Below are 25,055 nucleotides of genomic sequence, written 5' to 3' on the forward strand. Positions count from 1 at the left end.
AAACAGTCCCTGGGTTACTCCCTAGTTAGGTAGTATGTAGGTTTGGTTGTTTAGCATATCTGATGGTGAAGGATTCCTAAGCTTCAACTGGGACTCCTCCTCTCAGCAGCATAGCTACTGAGTATCCTTCTGATTATCTACTCTTCATCAGTATACCCTTCTGATTATGTAAAATTTAGGTTTTGGTTCTTTGTACAACAGAAGTTTTAGATTATATCAATTTTTCACTTGTATTCTTTTTCCCTTATCAGGACAGTCCCTGCTTGAATTCTTAAATTTTGGACTCTTTCTGTTTCAAAAAAAGCTGATTTTTAGAGATTTCAGCAACTGCCTGTATTCTGCGACTAAAGAGCTGATAAATGACACCATTAATTTCTTCATGTACATTCTCTTTAGAGCTGCCTGGCCAGATAGAAAGATTTCTCTCTCTGCAAGTATTTATTGTGAAATGAAGTAAAATATATTTATTCTTGAAGCCATTTGCTAGAGAATACAACTTCAATGAAATACTTGAAGGTTACTAGCACATTTTACATACTGTCCCTTTTTTTCCCATTGCAAACACACACACATGCCCTCTCATACATAGTGATGAAACTTCTTTTCCTGTATTTGGAGTTCTGACCTGCACATGGTATTTTTTTTAAGCTTAATTGAATTGCACATTAATGATTAATCACCAGCACAGCACTTCAGCAAATAAAACCTTTACCCCTTCAATTTTAATATCTCTAGGAGCACCAATTTGTAAGCCTCTGGCCAACAGCTCAAGAGATAGAAATAGTGTACAAAAGGTGCAGTAATGTCAGCTTATGTTTTGCCATTCTGAACACGCTCTGTACAACTGAAAGGATTTGCTATAGCCTACACTAATGACCTACTTCATCTGATAAGTGAAATAACAATAATTTTAGCTTGCAAAACACACTGAGGATGAAAGAAATACAAATGCACATTGTTTTTGTATTTTCCCCATAAACTATACTAATATTAGGAAGACAGTAAAAGTATGCCTTTCGATACTCTGCATAGAACAGTGAAGTTTTGATTTTCCCTAGAATTGCATATCTGTAAAATTGCTTGTGGTTTTTTTCCTGCAGAATTGAATAATCAAGTGGTCAGATACTATAATTGTAATTTCTGGAATATGCTGTGATAGCTGGACTTCATTATTATTTGACGTCATGTCTTGTGTGAATAGTATTAACTAGTTTTGTAGCTGAAAATTTTATGAATGCAGATCCTATAGAGTTATAATTTCTGAGCAACAGCCTTCAAAAACATGCTGGATTTACAAGCCTACCTGTGAACTCAGAATTTCAGGTAAGTTTGGGTGAGGGATGGGGAAAATGTCTTCTGAGAAGAATTTGAACAGTCTAATAACTGGTAAAGAAGAGGACATCTAGTTTTGGTAGGATAAATATTTATTTCTGCAGAGCTGATCCTGTGTTAATTCTAGACACTCATCAGAACTCCATGAGCTGGTCTCCTGCTCTCTGCTGGAGCTGGAAGTGTAATAGTCAGCAGCATATCAGACAGACAGCTCGGGGCATAGGAGAGAAACAGCCAGAAGAACTTTACATCCCATCCAGCTCTGTATCTTGTCCTGGGGTACTTTGCTATCAGGGCATGTTCCATGCATTTTATGACATTAGAAATATCATAGTCACACAGTCTTTTCACTGATGATCTTTGGACTTTTATATCTGTAAAGAAAAAAATAATCCTGAAAGCATTTATATGCAACATCTCTGTGAGGGTGTTCTTTATATCCAAAGGTTTGGCTACAGCTTCAGGCTTGCTTTAAACTACTGTCTCAAGTGCTGAAAGCAGTATAGCTACAGCAAAGCAGAGACAATAAAGGCTACACAACACCCAGAAGTCCAATAAACAAAAACCTCTCTGGCCTATACTTGAGCCAGATGTTCTGTACAGTATGTTCTGTGTCACATTGCACTAAATTTTCAGATAACAATAAGCAATAAATGTAGCATATGGCCATAGCAGCTCATTTCCACTGGGCATCCTGCCTGTGAGTATTGAGGGACAAGGAAAGGTAGCATGACCTTGTATCTCACCAGTCTCATGTGTGAAGTAATATCTCAGGCCTCATCTAACATGCACATAGTAAAGAACAGTCAGTGATGGGTCCTTAATGAGCATTAATGATGTCAAGTAAATGTTCACAGAATCTCAGATAGGTTGAAGTTGAGAGGGACCCCTGGCATCAAGCCCCACTACTTAAGCTGGGTCACTTAGGCCAGGCTGCCCAGGACATGTCCAGATGGTTTTGGATATCTCCAAAGAGGGGGACTCCACAGCTGCCCTGGGCAACCTGTGCTACTCCTCAGTCACCCTCACACTGAAATGTTCAGCAGGAACATCCTGTGTTTCAGTGTGTGCCCTTTGCCTTGAATCCTATCCCTGGACAACACTAAAAAGGGCTTGGCTCTGTTGTCTTTACAGCTTCAATTCAGGTATTTATATATGTTAATAATATTCCCCCTGAGCTTTCATACAATCCTTTTTCTACTTACATTCAACTAAGTATTTTTCTCCATAGGAGTCCCTGATCTCAGGAGTCAGTCTGTTCCAAAGTTTGAAGAGGTTTTTCTCAATGATATCTGACTTAACTTCTTCTGCCTTAAAGAAACCATGCTCAACAATGCTTACTTTCACTCCAAAATGCCGCATTTCTATCCTAGAAGAAAAGAAACCCAGTAATCTCCCTGACCATCCAATAATGGTGCAACTATGAATCATGAGTAAGTTGAAAATATTTCACATTCATTAATATTTGAGAATTTTATTATCTTAATATATCAGAATTATTTTGAAAGGTTCAAATTAGATTCATAACAGTGTACTTGTTCTGTAAAAGCAGAGCAGACAACTGACGGGAAAAAAGCAGTGTCAAGTAGATTCACAATTCTCTGTGTGGTTTATGTTGGACTCTTGTAAAGGGTGTAACAGCTAAGTGCATCTTAGTCATGTCTTATCATACGAAAGCTTTTGACAATTTCATATACTGTTGCATTATTTTAGTTCACAGCAACAGCAGATTATTAAAGTGTCTGAAAAAAATGTAAAAGTGAAAAAAATTTCAATTAGAGTAGAACTTCATTCTCTGTCCTATGGCTAAATGGCTGTGGTTAAATTATTAAATGTTAATGCAATAAAGGTTAGTGGGCTTCCTCATAGTGTAGTTCCCTCAATGTAATTTCAAGTTGCAGTGCAACTCTTTTGGGGTGAAAATGGCATTTTTGTCTTGCTGGGCAGCTTAAGAGACCGAGGAACCCATGTTCTACAGTGTGTAAAGGAATGGACCACATATATGTTAGCCATTAGTTTCTATTTCTTTGGGATATATAGTTTCATTAAGTAAGTACTCATAATGGTTTGAAACCAGCTTTCCTAGTCGTTCTGACTCATGAAGACTTGACTCACTGGGCTGGGCCTTAGCTTTCTAGAATCAGTGCAATACAGCTGTTTCAGCAAAGGTGTTCAGCTTAATTTTCTGAAGTTACAATTACCTTTGGTAGTATGGTTGCTGTCTAGAATTTCCCAGCTCAGATTGTTGAGGAGAATTAGAGCAAAATATACAAGCAAGTATAACTTGCCCAAGAAACTGGAAGTCTGACCAGCTATATTTTTGATTTACTTTCAGGCATGCACTGGATTCACATGCCTGAAATCTGCATACTTACAACTTGTCTGGGACATGAAAATTTTCCAGGTGCAGCCTCTTGCTGGGTCTGTCCATAGTACTGGAGAGTGAAATCTTAAAAAAGTGACCAGTCCTCTTATTTTCCTTTTCCCCTTTAGGCAAGATTTCCAGAGCAGAATCAAAATGGGCAAACATACAGTCACCCTTCCTCAGCATGTCTGGAATTTGTTCTTGGATTCATGCATGTGTTTCTGGCTACTTACCTTAAAGTGTCAGAGAAAGCTTCCATGCCCCATTTGGACAGACTGTACCCACCCCCTACAAAAGCCATGAGACCTTTGGCATTAATTAGATTGACAACTCTGCCCTCAGCTTTTTTCAGAAGTGGCAGAAGCTTGAGTGTGATTTCAATCAGTCCAAGCAGGCTAACATCCAGGACTGAATGGAAGTCTTCAATCCTCAGCCAGTCAGTGGGTCCTACCGGTGCTGATCCTTCAGCATTGCTCACCAAGCCAAAAAGCCCTAGGAGGAATGCAAAACCATTTTATTTCAGTATATGGCAATATCTTACCCTGGAGTATCATGTGTGCATTGGGAACCAAGCACACAGTCTGCAAGAACTTCACTGAGATGAATACAGTTATCTGGGATATGTTTGGATGGTCTAGTTTGTACACCTGTTAGAACTTGCTGAAGAGCATGGGTAAAGTGTTAAAGGAAAGCTATTTTGTCTGGAGGTGTGGGCCACCGTGCTGGGCTTTATCCAGATCCGCTCAGGTATGTAGGCTCTTAATACGTGTTTGTATTCCTGTGAAAATCAAATGGTCTGCATAGAAGTGGAGAGACTGATTGTTCAGGTTTGGGGTCTAAAGGTCTGAACCAAATGTGTTCTTAGTCAATGCTTCTAAAGATACTAGCTTAGCCCTGTGTATTGATACTGCTGCTTTACTACCTTTAGAAATTACTCGAGGAACTTCAGATAAATAGTGACGTTTCCTAGAGTTTGCTGAGGACAGGCTGTGCCTGAGGTGAGAGGCCGAAAGTCCAGCACTCAGCCTCCATAAAGAGTCTTACACACTGAATGAAAAGCATTAGCAGTGGCTGTCCTGGCTGAGAACCTGGGGCTTTCTACAAGTTGGGAGCAAGAGCCTGCTGGAGGAGGTAAGTGCTAATAATTTTGTTATACTTGCTCTCAATCTCTGCATTCAAGAATGGTTTGGAATATTCACGATAAGGCCAAAAGCCTATTACAAGCTTTGAGGAGAAAGTCTTATGGTAGAAGATACATGTTTTGCTGTTTTAAGTACTTAATTTATTAATAAGCCTATTGAATAGTTGGTGTAACTGTGTTTACAACTGGTAGTTACAGTGCTGTGATGCCCTTTGGTAGCCTTTAGTCTGAGCTATCAATGCTGATAAATGTGTATTGCCACAGTCGAATATATTTACCATGCAGATCTTTTTAGCCAAACCCAACACTGAAGTCTCATAGGTATCAAAGGGTGAGCTCCTCTTCTTTTACAGGAGTACTCAGAGGTGTATGATAGGGGTAGTGACAGCTACAGCAACTCTAACAAAACTGGCTGAAATTGCAAGTGTTTCACTGTTGCAGTCAGTGCAATTGTTCAGTACAATGCAAATGTCAGACTTATCAAGGCATGCAAAAATATACTCTTATCTTTACTAGAGGAGGACTACAGAGGCCCTGAATTAACCATTTTTAATTGAGTGGGCTTAATTGTCAAGAAAATTTCCTGGTACAGTTAGTACCTTCCTTCCAGTGACATTCTTCAACTACATCAGAAGGAGTTTAAAAAACACACCTGGGAATGATCTGCTTTTAACAGACAGAGCATATAGATTTTTAGGTATCCTGTTGGTGAAAGCAATGGGCAGTATTGCTGGAGAGAATATCTTTGAACTGAGAAATGACAGAGCTGAGGAGTGAATGTGGTTCATCAGTGAGATTAAAAATGCCTCTGCAGTGAGTAGAGAGGCAACCGAACTTTTAGCTAGACTAGATTTGGTTATATTGAATCATCTTTCTGAGAAGTTGCCTTGTCACTTACCCTTGCCAGCTGTCTGTTCAGTCACAAACACCACAGCCCTGGCAATGCTGCTGGAGTCTGCTAAGTTCAGATTCACTGTCTTCAGTGAGAGTGAAGAGCAGCACTGTAGCTCTTGGCTTCCTTTTTCTGTGGCACATGCAGCAATGACACAAAATCCCCTTTTGTCAAGCCATTTAGCCAGTGAGTTTCCAAGTCCAGTGTCACAGCCTGTTATGAAGACATGCTTTCCATTCAGGTTTCTCACTCTGTATCTGTCTCTGATGATCCAGTAAATGATAAGAGAAAGTATGGAAGCCAAAACTGCTATGTGCAGTGAGTCTGAAAGTGAGAGCTACAAGCAAATAAGTTAATGATGTGGAAGCCCAATGAAGCAAATGTGCTCAGCCAACCCTCCAACTTCCTGGGACGCAACTCCTGGTAGGGGCTTTGTTTCTGGTTGCAGCCCTTCCAGACCGCTGTATGTTAGAGGAGAGCAGGAATAGGAGCTTTGGCACAATGCAATCGGGATCCATGAATAATGTGTGCCTTGACAAAACCTTCTGTATCTTTCTTCTCAGTAGATTTTCCCGCTTTCAAGCTTTGCTGACCAGACTTTCTAGTCAGCTCTGTCCTTTAAGGACATTTCAGACTGAAAGGAATGACCTTATCAGTTCTGAAAGGTTTTATTTGTGGACATTGGTCATTATTTATGCTGGTACCAGAGAGAGAAATTCCCCTGGGAAAAAGGATGATTCTCTTTGACCACTTTTATGGTGCTACCCAGGCTGCTTTTCTTATCTGTAACACAGAAGCAGAGTGACCCCAGGAACAACTCAAGAGAAGTGTAAGCTGCAGTGGTGGATCTGATGACTAATTTGTTATGTGACTTGTGTGACAGTGAGTGATTTGCTCTCTGCCCCTTAGACAAGGTAGACTTTGGGGCAGTGCCTGAGTCTTCTGTCACTTGTTGCCTGTTTAGCAGTGATACACAGCATAGCAGAACATGCTATATAGAAAGTGTGTTTATATAAAGAAATGTGGAAATGCATGGAGATGTTGCCTTAAAAAAAAAAAGGCCCTGAGGAAACTCAGGGTTTCCTAACCTTGATAACTGATTACTAGTTTTCTATTTGTATTTTGGTTTTTACAAGAACTAAACCAAATTAATTCATAAAAGCCAACAAGCACATTCCAGAGTTAAGAGAAACTTTTTCACAGGTTCTAAGCAGTCACCTAGGCTCTAGTTACCTATGTATGTATAGATGTGCAGACATCTCACCTTTAAATATGACATTTTTAAAGGCTGCCTTCTGTGTAACATTATTTCTATGTCAAGACATGAATATTAAAGGAAGCTCAATCTATTAGGCCTGTTTGCTAGAGTCTGTCTGTTGTTCTTGTCTCTACTGAGTTCATGAACTGATTTGCATTTATTCTGATCCTAAATTTTGCTGTCACGTCACCAAGTAGTTATGGAAAGAATTCTCGGAATCTGATAGTGAATGGATGTTGAACTCTCATTAAATAATTACATCAGTTACAAAGCTAATAAAGTATAACAAGTGACAACATCCATTACCTCTTAATGATATTTGAGTGCCTCAGTAGCCATCAATATGAACTTCTGAGCCATTGACTAATGACCTCTGATTTTAAACCAGTAAGCAAATATATACAGGTAAGAGTTTTCTTCTCCTTCTACTACAGTTTACTGGAGGGTTTTCAGTGAAAGCCCTCCTGTAAACTGCAGTAGAAGGAGAAGAAAACTGAAATCCCAAATTTTTGGGATGTTTGCAGTGCTTATTTTAGTGGCCCATCTCACTGTTATTTTGAGGTTGACATAATCAACCCTCTAGCTCAAGTACTTTGGTTAGACACTTGGCTTTCTTGCTGTGAATGTCCCTGTTAAATTTGACAAGGATTGCAGTGTTCCTGAATGTGTGCACTTTGAAATCATCTTTGTAATTTTTCCCTGTGTTGGTGACATTTATTTTCTGAGAGGACTCAGAGAGTGCTCTGACAAAGTGCCACCACAACAATGTGAAAGCACTAAGGCTAACAAAGGCTTTTGTAATATAAAATAAAGTCTCTGAAAACAGAATATTTTAGCAGCTGATCATGGATCCCCCCTGTCCATTTGCAATGATGTGCCAGGCAATGACATTTCCTTTGACTGCCCTTTTAGAATTTGGAGCAGTGCTAGACACAAAAAGAGAGAGGACCTGCTGTCAGCAGACTCTGGTAACCCCGTGCCACTAAATCACAGCAAGGGATTTGGCAAGCTAGTGCAGTGACACATATACATAACTTTAGGACTCAAGTTTCCTTTTTTCCAAAACAAAATAAAACAAAATAATTCATGTTTTGGGCAAACAATTAACCTAATTGAAAACAGGACTTGTAAATCACATCTTCCTTTCTCGGCTGTGCTGTAGGGAGGAAGCAGTAGGCAGTGAGCTTGCACTACTAGAAAACAAGTTAAATTTGAAAAGAGGCTCTGTAGATAAGAGCTGGAGTGTTTGGCCAGGATGCCAACCTGGCTTCTGCAAGGAAAATGCCAGGGATTGCTCTGGTTAGTGTTAGCCACTGTGTTTATGTAGCAATAATTGGCACAGAAGCTCTGTGAGACAAAAGATTAGGGGAGGCAGCTGAGAAGGCAGCACTGTGGAGTCTCCACTGCTCTTCTTTCCCCTGACTGCCCTGGGCCAGTGTTACTAAGTCTGTATTTCCTTACTGCCTAGTTCTTGCCATGTGCTAGCACTCCTTCTCCAGTAACACAGTGACCTGAGCATCATGGTAGGTTTTGCTCTGCCTGAGCCTTCTGCCTTATGTATTCTGCTAGATGATGTCATTACTGGAAGGAACCTGGGGTCAGGACCAAGAGAAAAAGTCTCAGTTAAAGTTCTCTCACAAGAAAATCCTCTAATTCTGTGAAAGCACAATGTTATTCAAAATATCTCTTGTTTGATAATTGTGAAGATTCTACAAAAGCTAAAAAAAAAGCCACTTGGCTTCCAAGATCATACTGATTTTGAAATAGCTGCATGGAATTGCAAACAGTGCATTTCCAGAGAAAATGTCAGCATGATATTTCAAGAGTATTGACGTATCTTCATAAATATTGCATTTGGATTAATAATGTAGCCAGTAAATAACTAAAGGCAAATTCTGTTTTCCATCAAACTTTGATATTTGCCTGGCAAGTTGAGAACTTGTGTGATAGAGCTTGGCTTCTCGTGCCTACACATGAGCCATTATAAAATCAATTGATTTTAGAGAAAAGCAGCATCACTGCTTTGAGAGCCCTCTAAGATCCCTAGATGATGCAAAGTACAGCATCCCTCTGCTGCTCTGCACTAAAGGAAACCAAAGCACACAGACCCCATAATTGCAGGAGGGTGTTAATTTACTCCCACAGGAAGTTTGCTTATGCCAAAGAATTTGAGGCTGGAGTGATGTGTGGGGCCTGTGTGTGATTTGGATTCCTTCACCCCGCACTGTGCAGGCAGTGCAAAGCTCCAGAAGTCAGTGCTCTGCAAGGGCTAGAATGACCTGCAGGCATCCTGAGGAAAAACTGCCAATGGGAAATTTAGGCACTGTGGTTCTTCAGAATGAGCACTCACATAGCACACAGTGGAAGGTTTATATATATCAGGCAGCCCACTGAAAGATCATCCAGCAGCTCTCCAGAGTCACCCTTCCATAGCTAAAAACCTCTAATTTTCAGTTAATTAATTGAAAAAATTGGCAGTCACAAAACATCAGATCTCTTGGGTGAGCTGTTCCTGCACATGCAGAGCTTTGCACTTCTGTTTCATGGAAAAAGGAGTGCTTTTTGGTATGCTGTGTAAATATGTGATAATTTGGTTTGGTGGGCAACAAATTCATATTTTACCTGAAAAGAAATACACTTCCAAACTCTCCTATACAGCATTTTGTAGGGAGATTAATGTAGTCTGGTACAATGAGTTTTCAGCTGATGAAAACTCTGTGATTGTATCTTCTTTGTATGGCTTGTGCTTCACATTTTTACCACAGCATCATAAAGGCCCTAGGAAAACAAAACCATTTAAAATCATAGATCACAGATCCAGTATTTGAAAATTGAAGTAGGGAAAGATTCCACATGTTGGGAAGAACATTTCTGTGTTAGCATTTTATTCAGACCCTGTAGGTGTTAAGATAAGCAACAATTCTTAAAATTACTCTAGAAAGGAAGGGACTGCATATTCTCTTGTCTGTGCACTAGAAAACAAATGTTTAGCTCTCTTAGATATCCTGCAAATGCATATAATAGGTACTGCTCACTATAACAGTAGATGTAAGTTCTACTCACATTCTGGGGAGACATCTGCAAGCTCAGTCTATACCTCCACATGCTCATGAGTTGCCTTCACCAGTTTTTTCCAGCGTCAGAACGTAGAAACAGCCCAGTTTGCTCATAAACCTGTGTGCCAAGACCTGCATGTTGGTTAAAAGAAAAAAATCTCATAAATTCTGTGTCTGGTGGTACTTTCCTAATCAGCACATCAGCAGGGCCCCTCTCCCTGCTATTGCTAATGACTTGTACCGTGATCTGTCTATTTTAGGGATGCTTAGTATTAATCTTCTGGCTATGCTCTATGCCTGCCTCACCTACGTATGTTGTATTAGCATTGCTGACTATATATAGTGATTTAAAGAGCCTGGGGGACAGTCAAGGCTCATTAAGGAGAACTAATCTACTGAGCTGAGGCCAACAGACAACAAAAAGTCAAGCAAAGCAAGCAGGACCCAGAACCTTTCCCATTACTGTGGATGCTGAAGTAATGCAGCCCAGAAAAGCTTTATTTTACTAAAACCTTTTGCTGTCAGTGCTGAAGTGTCAGAAAAGAAGGGAGCAAATACTGCCTCTTTGCCTCTGAAGCAATAAATTTGCACCACTAGGCTGTGGGGGTTTGCCTGTGGTTCCTGAGCACAGGAATGAGGGTGCAGGTTGGAGCACTTCACCTGCTGAAACTTAGGCTGTGTGAAAACATCAATACTGTAAAATACCTTTGGGAAGAGCCTGCATATCTGGGATTATACTCCAATTGATTTAGTAGTGAATTTATAAGTAAATAATTTATAATTTTTATTTATAAGATGGATGAAATTCTGCTTAGAGAAAAAGTTCAGTTATATTTCTCTGTGAGCACTCTTGGCCCAGAAAACAGAGAATGCCTAATGCAATCAAATAAAAAAATATTTAAACGGATTTAAAGAACAGAACCTTTTAGAGATTGCTTGTGGACAATCCATCTCTTGCAGGGCAAGATGCAATGAAGTTGCACTTATTATGGTCAAATTCTGCTCTGGCTAAGCTTAATTTAAAAGGAAATTGCAATCACTTGACATGTTTTTAAGCATAATAGTAGGAACAGGATCACTGCTTTTATTTTCTGCTCATACATCTGCTTTCTGCTCTGACATGGCAGGTTTAATACACCCATTTTTACTGCAAGCCCTATGGCTGCTTGTGGTGCTTTACATAAGTATGTATGCTGGTGAAATGCAGCTTCTTGTGCTGGCTGGAAGTTACCCAGCATGTTGTAAAAGATGCAATTGAGAGATGCTAGTTTTTATTGCTTTACTTCCTCTGCAGCATCAGTAGTGAAGAAAGTATGAGGAACGGATTAGGTAACTGCCTTCCCTGTATAGTGTTTCTGAGTTCCTTTAGGTCAAGGAAATTTTTCTTTTGGCATATGTATGCCTGCAGAACAGACCCAGTACACAGGCTGGCTTTCCTTCTCTTGCAAAGCTTATTAAAAGTACCATTTTCTTTATAATATCCCTTACTCTGCTTGGAGTTGCTGTGTTCCTTTGCTGAAGCATTCATTTGCCTGCAGCTGTGTTGCAGTCTATAATGTATATTTGTAAATCAATATAAAAACAACAGAGTTTTGGCTTGATCTGCAGTCTGGTCAATAAACAAAAATAAAAGCCAATTTAGCTGGACTGAAGAAAAAAAGCCTGTTTTTGCCATGACAACAGACATGTCTACAAACATGGGACTTAAACTGATCCCTGTGGGCTTTCATCAGTGAGTGGAACTTTATATCAAATTAATAGAAGTGCTGTAATTACAAGACTTTCAGTTAGAGCGCTTTCCACAGTCTGTTTTATCTCCAGCCTGCCAGGGAGACTGACAGGTCCAGTCTGTCTGCAGTTGTCCAACTTTGCAATGTAAAGATCTACCTGCATTTTTTTATGGAGGCCACAAACGAAAAAACCCAAAAACCCAAAGGGCTCATCAAGAGTGTGCCAGTGTGAACTCTGCTAAAGTACCTAGAAAACCAAAGGCATTGCATTGCCTTTGCTCCTGAAGAAGCTGTCAGTGGGTATTGAAATAAAGCAGAGTTCTGCTCATCATATAATTTTCCTTCCAGCCTTTCCACTACCATGAATGTAACTGTCCCTGCACTGCCAGTAACTGTTTGTTTTACTCTGACTCTGTGCCGTGGTGGACTAATTATTATCACTGTGATGTTACCTCCAATAGTGTTATTCTTAAATCTCTGCTGTGTACAGCGGTATAGCTGGAGACTTCTTTTTGTAAAACAGTGGGAGCAAGACACTGGGTTTGCCCTTAGTTATGCTGTCATTGTAAACACAATAATGATGCTAACTGAGGAAAATTGGATTTCTGCTTAGCTACATTTAATTGTGACACACTTGTGGGCATGAGGCATTATCATAGGAAGTGTGAGAGCACAGAAGTCCTGAAGAGACCTGACAATCACTGTGATTAAGACATTGTCTTTCTATCTTATCCTCTCAGTCAGGAGCCTCTGTAGTAGAACTGATTTCACAGAGGAACTAAACCCTGTTTGCCATTTCCCTCTAAGCTATGCGGTGATATTTTCTGAGGTCATAGCACTCTGTCCTCATCAGTGTCCCTTATTGAAAAATTCATGGAGGGCTTGTATCCAATAAAAATTCACTACTACTCAGGAGCTTCCAGGCTGTAAAATCTTCATTTCAAAGGAAAAATTGGAAAAAGTTAGAAACCATGTGGAAACAGGCAGACTTAGTTAGAAAACCAAGCTTTTGAGCAAGTTTTTAATCTGAATTTAGCTTAATCTCTGAACCAATTCTCACATTATTCAGCTGATGTTGCTATGGACGGTGGGGACAAGAGCATACACAGTTATTATCTGCCAAATAAAGTTGCTGATAAAATTATACTATATTAATTCTTTCTGTGCATTCAACTGTGAGTTGTTTTCCAGAGAACTGTCTGGTCTCCTCAAGTATAATTGTTTTCAAAGTGCACTGACTTTGTTTTGAGATTGCATTAGTCAAATTTAAACACTCCATTAGATGTCAATGAACTGAAAACATTGTGACCGCATGGTTATTGACCCAGGTGCAAATAGCCAAGGCCCAATTGAAAGATTCAGTTCTGACAAATGGGTTAAAATAATGAAAAATATGCTGGAAAATGCTCAAATGCTTTACTGACTAATTGAACAGAGTCCTTGCAATTTGTTTATGATCCTATGATTTTTCACAGCCACAGGTGAGTAACAAATTTGTCCTGTTTATTATTTCAGAGTTAACTGATGACACTTCCTGAACTGAAAGGTATTGGTATTTTTTTTCCTTTGGGACAATTTAACCTAAATGCTGCATTTCCTGTGCACACTTAGTGTTGGTGGTTTTTTGTTTTCATTTGGTTTTGGGTTTTTTCTTCAGTTTTATTTTTTTTTAATGGGACTGTTTGAAGAACAAGACATTTAACTTCTATTTTGAATTAATATATGTCTTTCTGCATAAATGCTATCACCAATATGTGAGGAACCTAACTTCAGAGAAACATGAAGGATAGTGCTTTCAGGGATAATTTTAATTGTTTTTTTTTTTTTTTTCTCCACCCCTCCACTCCCATTTATGTTAAAGATCTGATCTGTATAAAGAGGTGATTTGAAATAGATTTCAAAGGACTTTGGATCAGGTCCTAATGTTACTCCATTTACAGGATGTGTTCCTTTGTTAGCATTTTTCAATATCACTTATTTAAATCTGGATTTTGAGTTCCTCAAAGATTTTTGTTTCTCAAAAATCCAGCAGCTGCACTGTAACTGGCTAGAGTAAGATGCTATTTCATTTGAGTGCAGTTTGAGATTTCCCTGCTACTAGGTTGTATTCTGCACACACATGGGTAGGTCTATTACCTTATATTTTCTCTGATTTCTATTATCTTGATTTTAAATTGCAACATCGACAACAGTATTTTTCAAAATGTTCTAAGTGATCCCCATTAAAAATTCAGACCCTGAGGAAGGTTTTTTTAATAATCTAGTACAGCACGTTAATCTGCTGTACTAATCTGTTTAAGTAAGATAATGAATGATGCCTAAGGAACAGGACAGCAGTTGATGTGTTGAGCTTTAGAAAAAATAGGAAAAATTATTCAGAAATGTGGGATAGTCAAGTCTGTCAATCATTGGTGTTTTCCTACTTTTCCTGTTACTTAAAACTGCATCAGCATTCAGGCTTTAAAAAAAGTTACAATTATCAATTACAAAATTGATAAACATTTGTTGAAATGAAATAAGGACAACTGAACTATGTTATGTAATGCTTAAAATGAGAGGTTGTGAGTATTTTATACAGACATATAATCATGTAAGTGTTGATACTTAAAGACTGGAAGAAGGTGCAATAACTATGCCTTGGGATACATTACACTAAGAAAAGATGTAGATGAGAAAACATTGCTTGTGAAAGGGCTTATTTTGGGGATGACTTCTGCAGCATTTCCCCCTGGATGCATCTTGGATGCCAGGCTTCCCTGGCAGATTTTTCCTCATGAAAGCACTTCTTTAACAAAAAGGTATTAACTTTGTCTTCTTATTTCTTTTCATGTATGATATCTGCTCAGCACATCAGTGTGACGACAGGAATAAACTGCCCAGAGGAGCAGCTCTGGTAGCCAAGAGCTGTGGGAGTGCAGCTGGTGGTGATGGCACAGATGTCGATGTGGCCATGGGGCTTCCACCATTCTCCCTTCCCGAGCCCTAGTTGCCCCCTGTCATGGTTCTCCCAGCTGTTGCCAGCTGGGACAGCACAAGGCAGGGGCAGGTTCTGCTGCTCCCTTGTAACTGAGGCAGGATCTGTCCTGTTATGGTCTCAGCCTCTGAGTTACCCTCCCAGATGCCACCCACAGAGGCAGTAGTTCACTTTAGCAGAGCCCTGCCTGGGGACAGAGCTGTTTGCCAGGAGCTGCCAAGCCCTGCAGGGCAGCCTCCTCATAGGCCTGCCAGGGCTGGGTTGGGCACTCTCTGAGGTGTTTTTCTACACTGGGGTTTCACTGAGTCCATGACATCTGTCCTGTAACAACTTGTGCTGTAATCAGTGGCGTCATTCTGGGATCATGAGGGCAAAGGGGGAGTTTAACACAATGTTGTTTTATGTTCACAAACAAATGTAAGCTGATACTCTTTCTTTTCCCATCCCCACACCTCATCTCTTTTCAGGATTTTTGATTGAAGTTAATAATCATCATGTCTGACCCAGTAGTTCTGCGTAGCATCAAGAGACTGGGAGAGGATAATTATGCTTTTGACTCAGATGGCAAATGTAAGAAGTTTATTCTGTAGTCACCTCCTTATGTTATAAAGCATGTAGAATAGGTGGTGGGTGGCCTAAGCAAAGGAAGTAGTCTACAGAATACAAGCAAATAGTCTGTGGAATAAATAGGGTTATATAAATAGGATTATATGGTACCTGCTGTCATAAGTATGCTGCCCCCAAAACTTTTCTGTAAAAAATATAATAGTCCCCACTCATGGACAATCTTTATGAGTAACAAGTTCATATATAGTTCATACAAGTTTATAAACTAACAAGTTCAAGGTATCTGCATAGGTTTTTGCACTCAGTACTTTGTTGTACAAGTAAAAGGGTTCTATTGAAGAAAAAAAAGTAAAAAGTGCTGTCTTACACAGTTTCTCCCAGCAAACACTCATATTTGTAGTCATGCATGTATTCAGCAGAATTCTAATGAACTAATTCTAAGATCTTAGCTAATGCTAAGATCTGCATTCCTTCTTCTTATCAGAGCTTGTCTTTTTTCCCTTTTTCCTTTGCAATATGCAAATGATCAGATCCCACGGAGTTCTAGAGTTTATGTTTCACATGTCTACAGAAGGTTATGTACTTTAACAATAATCATTAACTAGACTGTGTATTTATTTTCCTTCACAGGTAACAGCTTCAAGAAATCAGGGTAAGTCATGTACATTATTGGAGCAATCAATATTTCTAGGAATATTCAAAGAAGTTAATGTTATTGGATCAAATTGATGGAATATTTATTTTTTTTTAAAAAAGCTGTTCTCTAGTGGTTGAACCTCCTTATTTGAGACAACTGTAACAGGTAGACCAAAGCAGTCCTAGAAACTTTCAAAAACACAAATGCTAGCAATATGATCTTCCTTCTGAAAATGTTTTTGATATTCAAATTTATCTTTCTTCAGTGTTTTTAGTTTGAGAAATCACTTTTTCAGGAATTTTAATCACACTTGATTAATTTCTCTTAAAACTTAACTGTGAGATTTTAAAACAAAATTTCTCAGATACTAAGATTTAAGTGTAGAATTCGGGATAGTTAAAATTTGGGATGATTTAGAGAATTTGACCTTCAGCTATTATTAGAGGTCTGATTGGAATTAAGAGCCCCCTCATTCCTAGACCTTTGGACAACTCTGTAGCAGGCTGGCCACTAGCAATACTATAACTTGAGCCAAGAGAGCACCAGCCCAGTATTAGAAGTCTACCATGTCTTTCCACTGTGAAACCCAAGTTCTGTTACACATGTAACACGCATGTGATCCATACACACCTGAAGGAAAGCTTCCTTTAGGCTTTCTAGGATCTGGTTTCTGAAAACAGGTTATGACAAATACAGCTTGAATAGTTTGCTTCATTAAAACCAAACCAAACCTACCCAGCACAAACAGAATATCCCTATTCATTCATCACTGAATGTACACAGCTGATGAGGATCCCTTGCTATAGGAACAGGAACTTTCTCTGTCTTAAAGGAAGGATTATCCAACAATTTGAGCAGTAGGTTCTTCTTCTTTAGCAGACCTTAAAGAACCCACAATCTACATTATAGGAACAGTGTGTTGAGGAGCTGCTTATGGAACAAAGTATAAACCTTTAGAAAATTTTAACCTAACCTCCATTCTAGTCTCTGCCTAAAATTTCAAGGAACCATCAAATCACTGATTCCAAGGAAATCTGAAAGAAACAGCTTGTCTCTTAAAATTCTGGGCAAAATGTCTCAAGTAAAATGTAATTTTAGAGAAGCAACCAAGAGAGTAAAAGTAATAATGTAAAATCTTATCTTTTTTGCCAGAAATTTCTATGCATCTGAAGAACCTTTTCTAGAGAAGAAAAGTGAAAAGTGAGTTAAGTTCAATTCTTTATACTTAGCATATAAAACAAAATATGTACTAAAATACAAGTTCATAATTTTATGTTTTCTGTTGTTGAAGGTCATCAAAGAAGAAAGAAAATAGTGTTCATGTTGGCTTCTTTCAGCTGGTAATGAAAGCAATATCTATAAATATTTGACATGTATTATGTTGCAGAATAAGTGACAATAACCAATAAGGTTGTTTCGGGGTATAGCTGTGACTAAGCTGAACTTTTAAGGATTAAATCTTTTGGCCTGAAATCCTACCAATAAAATTCAGTGGGAATTCACTAGAACCCCTTGTTGTCTTGTCAGTTTGGTGTCAAAAATGTCTATTAAACACATTATATTTAAGCTACAGGTACATAATGGAAATGAGCTAAGTTGCATAGCAGGGACTTAGGTGACCTTGGTTCATTCTTATTTCTGCCAGAAGTCTTCTGTGTGATATTTGGCAGACAATTTAGCTCCCTCATAATTGTTGCATGGGTTTTAGAAGATTTGGTTGCAATGGAAACTTGTGGATGCACAATACCATATGGTATGAGTTACATCTAGCCTTTGATGTAATTCCAATGGGTTCATCTAAATTTTAAAATAAATGTCGTCAAGAGGTATCCAACCCAGCAGCATGCAGCTAAGAGATCTTACTACTCCTGGTTTGCACACAGCCCAGTCAGTTAGTCTGTAATGTGCCCAAACAAGTATGGCCCTGACTGTAGCAGCAGGCTAGTGCAGTAGCACACCTTGCAATGTACCTGGCTAAGTATCTCAGCTCTGCCTGGGTGGAGACAACAGTCTGTCCCCACAGAAGGCAAGCAGAGAGGTTTGCACAGATATTTAACTCCTGAAATGCAGTTGGTGGATACAGTATGTTTGCTTCAGATGTGCTGAGAAATCAGATATCACATATCTGTGCATTTTCTGTGTGCTTTTTTCAAAAATCAAGTGAATTCCTAGGCTTCTTATGAACAAGGTTTGTAAAACAGTGTACAGAGGTACAGTTTTCTTCTGACCTTGTTTTCTTCTTTTTTTTGTAGAAGACGTTTTATTTATCTTTTGTGTTAACTGGTTTTCCCTTTCTATTGTCTTTGCCCTGATGTCCCTTTCCATAGATGCTGTAAATTCCCACCCTTTCTTCTCTAGGACACATTATAGCACCTACAGAACCTGGACAGGTTCCTCAGCAGGCTATGACTCCTCTTGACACTCCTATTTTTAATGTATAGCATTTGATACTGATAGTCTATATGGACAGTTTAATCTATATATTTGCACCTGACTTCACCCTGAGAATCAGATTTCATGCAATCATGACAAAGGCAACTTAAATCACTGTATCTTTACCAAGCTACCTGTGTGAAAACTCTTTTCTACACATTTCTCTCAGATTAAGAGCCTGGCTCAGCCAAAGCATTTTAGAATGAATTTTGGCTATGAAAACTTGCTCTGAGATGTTTAGTTGGTTTTCTACCGCAGCACCACAGACTTTTGAGAAATTGGCTGACTCTGTTCAGAGCCTCTACATAATGCCCTAAGGCTTTTTCCTCCCCTCCCACTTTCTCCACTGGAAGTCTGCAAAGCAGACTATATATATGAAATATAGTTACTATTTTTAATCTCTTACCTAGTTTCTGGAATGATGATCATGGAGAATGATATTGAGCTATTAATGTTATCTGATAATACATTCATTCACATGTTAAAAGGAAGCTTGTAATAATTTATGAGGCTGCAATCACAGATGTAATTAGATTAGATTGGACAGAGAGATTTTTCTTCTCTCTATATTGAAGATAATTCTGAAATTAAAAGAGAATGTTTTTTTATCTGATCCACCTAATTAATGATTTATCATTACACAACCAGTATGAGGACTGCCTCACAGCAGAGACCATAATTTTTTCTTCCCTCTTTAGTTTCGATTTTCATCATCTATGGAGATTTTAATGATGGTTGCTGGTAGTTTGTGTGCTGTTGTTCACGGAGTGGCCCAACCAGCTGTGTTGCTTGTGTTTGGTGCAATGGCAGACACATTTATTGAATATGACATTGAAATGCAAGAGCTTAAAGACCCAAACAAGACATGTGTAAATAATACCATAGTGTGGATTAATGGTACTATTCATCAGAATGAAAAGAACACCACAATCAGATGTGGGTAAGTATAGATGTTATCATTATTATCATATCCCATTGTTATCATAGCTTGTCAGAGAGAATGCATTGCTATTGAAGGTTCTGTTCAGCCTCTAAATCTTATATTTTCTGTTCATAAGATGGTTCTGGTTACATAGTCCTGTTTCTGAGCTGGCAATATTATCTGGAGGGACAGAAGGTTAGCTTGGATCTTGGTCTTTCAGTTATAGTTGTCAGCAAGAATATTTTTCTGTTATGATTGTTTGGATAACAGATATATATGCTAAATATCTGAGTTCATGAATATATTTTCTCTGATTACACTGTAGGTAGTAATGACTTCTGGTCATTCTGGTCAGAATTTAGTTACCTGTAGGTGCCTGCTGACTTCTGAGCAAGTTACCTAAACTTGTCACAGAGAGAAATGAGCATTTCTACAATGCAATTCATCTTAGCTTATGGGGGATGTCTGAGGCAGATCAAAAGAACTGCCCCATAAGACTTGCTGTTTCTTTCCATTAAATATAATAAATGGAGTCTAGAGAATTCATTCAGATATCTGTAAAGGCCAAATTTGAACCTGTAACCTTTCCTAAGAATCACTTCTTGGTGCATCATTACAAGTCAATTCCTTATCCACCAAGTGGTCCATCCACCATCTCTCCAGTTTAGAGCCAAGGATGTCATGCAGGATAGTATCAAATGCTTTGCACAAATCCAGTTAGAAGATGATATCAGTCAGTCTTCCCTCATCCATCAATGCTGTACCTCTGTCATAGAAGGCCACCAAATTTGTCTAGCATAAGTTGCCCTTAGTGAAGTCACACTGGCTGTCACCAGTCATCTCCTTATTTATGATATGCCTTAGCACAGTTACTAGGAGGATCTGTTCCATGATCCTAATTAGCATGTAAAATTGTTCTGGATATCTGTGTCAGATAACTTAGGTTAAAAACCTAAGTTGTTTCCGTGACTGTTTTTTGTCAGAGATCAAGTCAGGTGCAGAATGTTCCCTTGTGATTTAAAATTTCAGGGTACAAAATTCTGGGTAAGTTAAATAAAATTTGCTGTTCTGCAGGATGTTTTTGAAAAAATTTTCTAAATGCATAACCTATAACAACCTATTTCAAAGTCGATTAAATGCATAAGCAGCAATTAAGTGCCCTGATATGAGGAGTAATTATCACTACTACTTGTGTAACAGAACAAATGATCATTTTAGACTAGTGAGTTTATGGTACAAAGTAATATTTTATTTGACTTTAGCAGCCCTCACTTCTCCCTATAAAATGCAGTTGAAATCTGAATGTTATTAGTTGCTTGGCACAAAGCAAGCACATTCAACATCTAATGAAAACTTGTTGGGCAGCTCTTCTCTGAAACCGCCTCTCACCTGTGCTGTTTTGGAGCAGGCAGTCTGGAGGCGTTTCCTGGGGATTGCAGGGGTGCTGCAGGATGGTGGAGCTTCTTTTGGTAGCTGCCAGCTCCCAACCCCTTTGCAACAGCCAGAACAAGGAAACCAGCCACTGGCAATAGCTTTGATATTGGGAAACAATGCCTCTGTTAGCAAAACAAGCTGACTTCCACCTGGTCTGAATCTAACTTGAGGATCAGATTAGAAACGTGTGAGAAACTTAAAAAAGTACTACTCGCTTCTTTTTTCCTTTTTTTTCCTTTTCCTTTTTTCAGGCTGCTGGACATTGAATATGAAATGACCAAGTTTGCAGGATACTATGCAGGAATTGGTTGTGCCATACTTGTGTTAGGATACCTCCAAGTCAGTATTTTATTTTCCATTTTGATTTCAAAGTTTAAATCACTAAATAATTAAATTTATAATTATTATGTTGGTTTTAACTGCTTAGCTACTTATTTGAGCAGAACAGATGCTTTCAGTTCTCATTCCATCGCTGAAATATGTTAGCTCTGGCAATCTGAGAGCTACTAGGATTTGGGCATGCATACCTTTGTAAAAGGATGCATTTTACCCATACCACAAGCAATACTTGATCAAGTGTAGCTACTATGGAATCCACATGCCCTCCAAAAATAACAGCTGAAGGGCATGCAGATTCCCAGTAGGCATCTCAACTGTGTTGAGCCCTGTTTCTGTTACAGAGATATTACAGAGCAATACTAGTGTAAAACTAATGTTGAACAAGAATTATACCCTACATATTCTGTAGTAATTGTTTGGTCCTTATGACTGAAGTGAGTCAAAAGCTTGGATGATTCCTGCAAAGTCTGCTCAAGGGCCCATGGCTTTTGAAGCTTTTTATAATCGCAAACATCACTTGTCAATCTTCTTCCTGAAAACTATCCAAGAATTCTGCAGAGGTAGGATGGCTGCCATCTCTGTATTACTTATACTTGTAGATGGAAAAAAATGTTGTCCATATGGCAGTCATGTAACAGCATAAGTAACTTGCCTCTCTTCCCATTTTATCAGAACTGAGACAAATGCCTGATCCAGAGGCTATATAAAATTGTTGGATTATTTAAAGACCGAAACAGCTATCATGTCTATGCAGCCAGAAGGTATTTTACCTGAATAGTAATTTTATCAACAGCCTTTCCCATTCTAGTCAAATTGCTTTTTCTGATTTGTTGGGAGTAGAAAGACTTTTTACTGCAATTATCAGCTATTTTGTGCTTTTCCCAGATCTGCTTTTGGGTTATGTCTGCAGCTCGTCAGATACAGAAAATCAGGAAAGCTTATTTCAGGAAAATAATGCGAATGGATATAGGCTGGTTTGATTGTACATCTGTAGGAGAACTGAACACCCGAATTTCTGAGTAAGTAATCTAAGAAACTCATATGCTACAGAAAATATGTTGCAATTCTTTCCAAACATTGCAGAATGCCAATAACCAGGCATGTGACAAACACCTTTTGGTAGAAATACAGCTATTTTAGTGGGAGCAGCAACCAGACTGATCAGCCCTCCCATCTTTGAACTAAGTACCATAACTGTTGAACCACAATTATTTCCCTTTCATGCCTTGTCTGACAGCAAATGTGTGGGTGGGTGGGTGGTGGGTTAGATGGGTTTTGGGGTGGAGTTTTTTTTCCAGTTTATCCTCTCCTTTCTTCTCCTTTTGTGCCCAGTCATTTCAGAGTGATCTGTAATTTGGCTGCCAGTGCACACTTCCTGAATCAGCTGGGGCACAGTAGGAAGAGCCAGCTAGTGAGTCAGTCTGCTGCCAGAACATTTCCTGGGAAAGGACAGTATATTCTCTGCAATATTCATGCTTAAAAGGCTTTGCCATTGCAAAGGCATCAGCTTTTCTCATTGTACTCCAGGGTCTTTGTATGGGGTAATGGTGAAAGAATAGGGATGAGGATGGGCCCTCTCCAGTGAAAAGCAGCTAACCCAAATGTGGCCAAGACCTGCAACACAAACTGAAGTTATGCTCACCACTCTTCTGTTGCCTTTTGTTGCTGTTATTGTTTTCCAGTGATGTTAACAAAATTAATGAGGCTATTGCTGATCAAGTAGCAATCTTCATCCAGCGCATAACCACCTTTGTAGGTGGATTCCTCCTGGGATTTGTCAGTGGCTGGAAACTGACCTTGGTTATCATTGCAGTCAGCCCTCTGCTTGGGGTTGGAGCAGCTCTCTATGGCTTGGTAAGTGAATTGTGAAAGGTTCCCATTGAGCAATAATGAACAGGAAAGATCTGGCCAGAAAGCTGTGAGGACTGGTGAAGTTGATCACACCCCTTAAAAGTGAAGAGAGACAGATTATGGTCCCAGTAGCACTGAGGGAGAGGGGAAGGATAGAGGGAGGGGTGTGGTAGAGGGGAGGTGGGCTTTGCTCTCACTGTTTTTTCTGATTCCCAGAGTAATAAAACCTGCTTCTTAGAGGGGAGTGTAAGCTTACCTTCTTGTAGGTCCTGTGTAGGTCCATTAATACCTGTAGGTATTAATGCTGAGATCAGAAGCAGGTCTTTGCCTTTCTCAATTACTACATACCTGCTTTAGATGGCTGGCTACAAGATACAGGACTTGATTTCTCTATGTAAATTAGTGACATTATGGGTTCTAAGTTTCAGAGACATAAAATGGTTGAAAACAACTACTCAAACTTACCTCAAATTGTCCCTGCTCCCAGAAGCTGCTGCACCTTCTCCAGTTGTTCCTGTTCTGCTTCTCCATCCACTTCCTACAAACTTCCTGTCACTGTACAAAGGACAGTGAAAAGGGAAACTGCAGGATCCTCTGCCCTCTCATCTCCTCTCCCACACTCAGCAGGGCTGGGTAATTCCTGCTCATCTTCTTCATTTTTGTTGGGTTCAGTCCTTTGGCAATCTCATTTCTTTCACATCAGGAACAGCTTGCTATCATTTTGCTATCAAACACCTAATGTAACTGTGACTAATTTCTTGTCCTCCAGCTCTCCTTTATCACCTTGTGCTGGCTGCAAGTAGTTGATATGAATAATGACTCATGTGAAGTGGGAGAGCAGAAGCTTGGCAGGGAATGAAATAAAACAAAAAATGTTTTTTCTTCATTTGTTCCACCTTATTCCCCTTTATCTTTATAATTTTCTCCTTTTCCGTTCTTACTTTACCCATCTCTTTCCAGACACATACCTACTTTTAAGGTTTTCCTCATTATGAGCCTTTCCAGCCCAAGTCTTTGTTTTACACCATAAAGAAAATAGACCCAAAGTCAATCTGGCCTGGTTTCCTGTCTTCAAAAAGGACTAATAGATGCAAGGGGTAGGGTATTTGGAAAGAGAAAGCAAAGACTGACACATTATACTTTCTAATGATATCTCATTCCCAAGTCAATATGGTATCTCTGTGTAGAATTGTCGTAGACATCTTTTCATGAAAATCCTTTCATTAGGATTTTTCTTGCCGAGAAGCTGAGAAGCTTCAGCAGCAAAATGTAACCAATGGTTATCTGCTGCTGTAGACTGCAACAAGTCCATCTGTAATTGGCCTATCTTAGATGTTTACAATTAATAGCCAACCACAGCCCAGTTAACTTACTCTCTATCCAAGACACAAACCTTTATTATTCATTCCTTTCTATTCTTAGCTTAGCTAGCCTTCTGAGATGAAACTTTTCCTTCTATTCTTTTTACTATAATGTAATATATATATCATAAAATAAGAAATCAAGCCTTCTGAACAATAAGTCAACATTTTCGTCTCTTCTCTCACCTGAAAACCCCTGTGAACACTGTCACATAGAATTGTAAATTACTACATTTTCTTCCATTAATTTGAGCAGTTTTTTGAGTCTAAGTAAGCTTTTGGCATCCAGTGAGCTCTTGGTTGTTGTGTAGGGACCTGTTTGCTATCATCCCATGAAACAAAGCACAGTGGTGGCAACATCTGTTTTTATCCTCCCCCACCACTACAGCTACCTCTTCTTCCTGAAGCTGGGATCTGCCACGGTGGTTAAAGGGCTGCTCCTGGCGCTTAAGCTCCCCCTTCCTCCCACTGTGCACAAACCCTCAGTGTGCAATCTGCTTCAGCCTAGTTAGAGCAGAGAGAGGGAGGGAGGGAGGCAGGGAAAGCAGCAGTTGTCAGCTGCTCTTTCTGTCAGCTACTTGGAGCAGAGCTGTTGCAAAACATGTGCTACAAAGGTGTATGCCCTAGCACTAGAAGATCTAAGTCTTTGAGTGTGCAGCATGCCTGGAGTGCAGGAGGTGACCCAGTACAGAGCAGCCAGCACAGGGTGATAGCCAGCATTGCTCATCTCTGTCCTTTTCTGTACCTGAAGTTCAGGTGTAAC

General features: G+C 39.3%; 3 protein-coding genes across 7 annotated transcripts in view; 2 read left to right on the forward strand and 1 right to left on the reverse strand.

The window, feature by feature from the left end:
- Positions 1-988: 988 nt before the first annotated feature.
- DHRS9 (dehydrogenase/reductase 9) lies at positions 989-24,797 on the reverse strand. Of its 4 annotated transcripts, XM_077181440.1 has the most exons (8): positions 24,685-24,797; positions 23,397-23,486; positions 22,723-23,026; positions 10,052-10,176; positions 5,737-6,067; positions 3,931-4,189; positions 2,538-2,701; positions 989-1,706 (listed from the first exon to the last, which is right to left on the reverse strand). In XM_077181440.1, the coding sequence occupies exons 4-8, from the start codon at positions 10,097-10,099 to the stop codon at positions 1,456-1,458; spliced, it is 1,053 nt and encodes a 350-aa protein (XP_077037555.1). In that variant the 5' UTR covers positions 10,100-10,176; positions 22,723-23,026; positions 23,397-23,486; positions 24,685-24,797; the 3' UTR covers positions 989-1,455. The 4 variants fall into 4 exon arrangements, with proteins under 4 accessions (XP_077037555.1, XP_077037554.1, XP_077037553.1 ...); XM_077181439.1 differs by lacking the exon at positions 22,723-23,026; XM_077181438.1 differs by lacking the exon at positions 24,685-24,797 and having other exon boundaries at positions 23,397-23,738.
- Positions 15,243-21,448, forward strand: LOC143694551 (bile salt export pump-like). Its single transcript, XM_077181863.1, has 7 exons — positions 15,243-15,318; positions 15,946-15,967; positions 17,105-17,152; positions 17,244-17,292; positions 19,084-19,325; positions 20,993-21,080; positions 21,422-21,448. Exons 1-7 carry the CDS (start codon positions 15,243-15,245, stop codon positions 21,446-21,448), a joined length of 552 nt encoding a protein of 183 aa, XP_077037978.1.
- The window catches only part of LOC129122389 (bile salt export pump), a 29,717-nt gene continuing 26,637 nt past the window's right edge, over positions 21,976-25,055 (forward strand). For both annotated transcript variants that reach the window (XM_054636187.2, XM_054636189.2), the window contains exons 1-2: positions 21,976-22,099; positions 22,763-22,934. In XM_054636187.2, the coding sequence (XP_054492162.2) occupies positions 21,981-22,099; positions 22,763-22,934 (291 nt within the window). In that variant the 5' untranslated portion in view covers positions 21,976-21,980. The remainder of the gene's footprint in view (positions 22,100-22,762; positions 22,935-25,055) is intronic.

Source organism: Agelaius phoeniceus, chromosome 7 (assembly GCF_051311805.1).
Source record: "Agelaius phoeniceus isolate bAgePho1 chromosome 7, bAgePho1.hap1, whole genome shotgun sequence".
NCBI lineage: Eukaryota > Metazoa > Chordata > Aves > Passeriformes > Icteridae > Agelaius > Agelaius phoeniceus.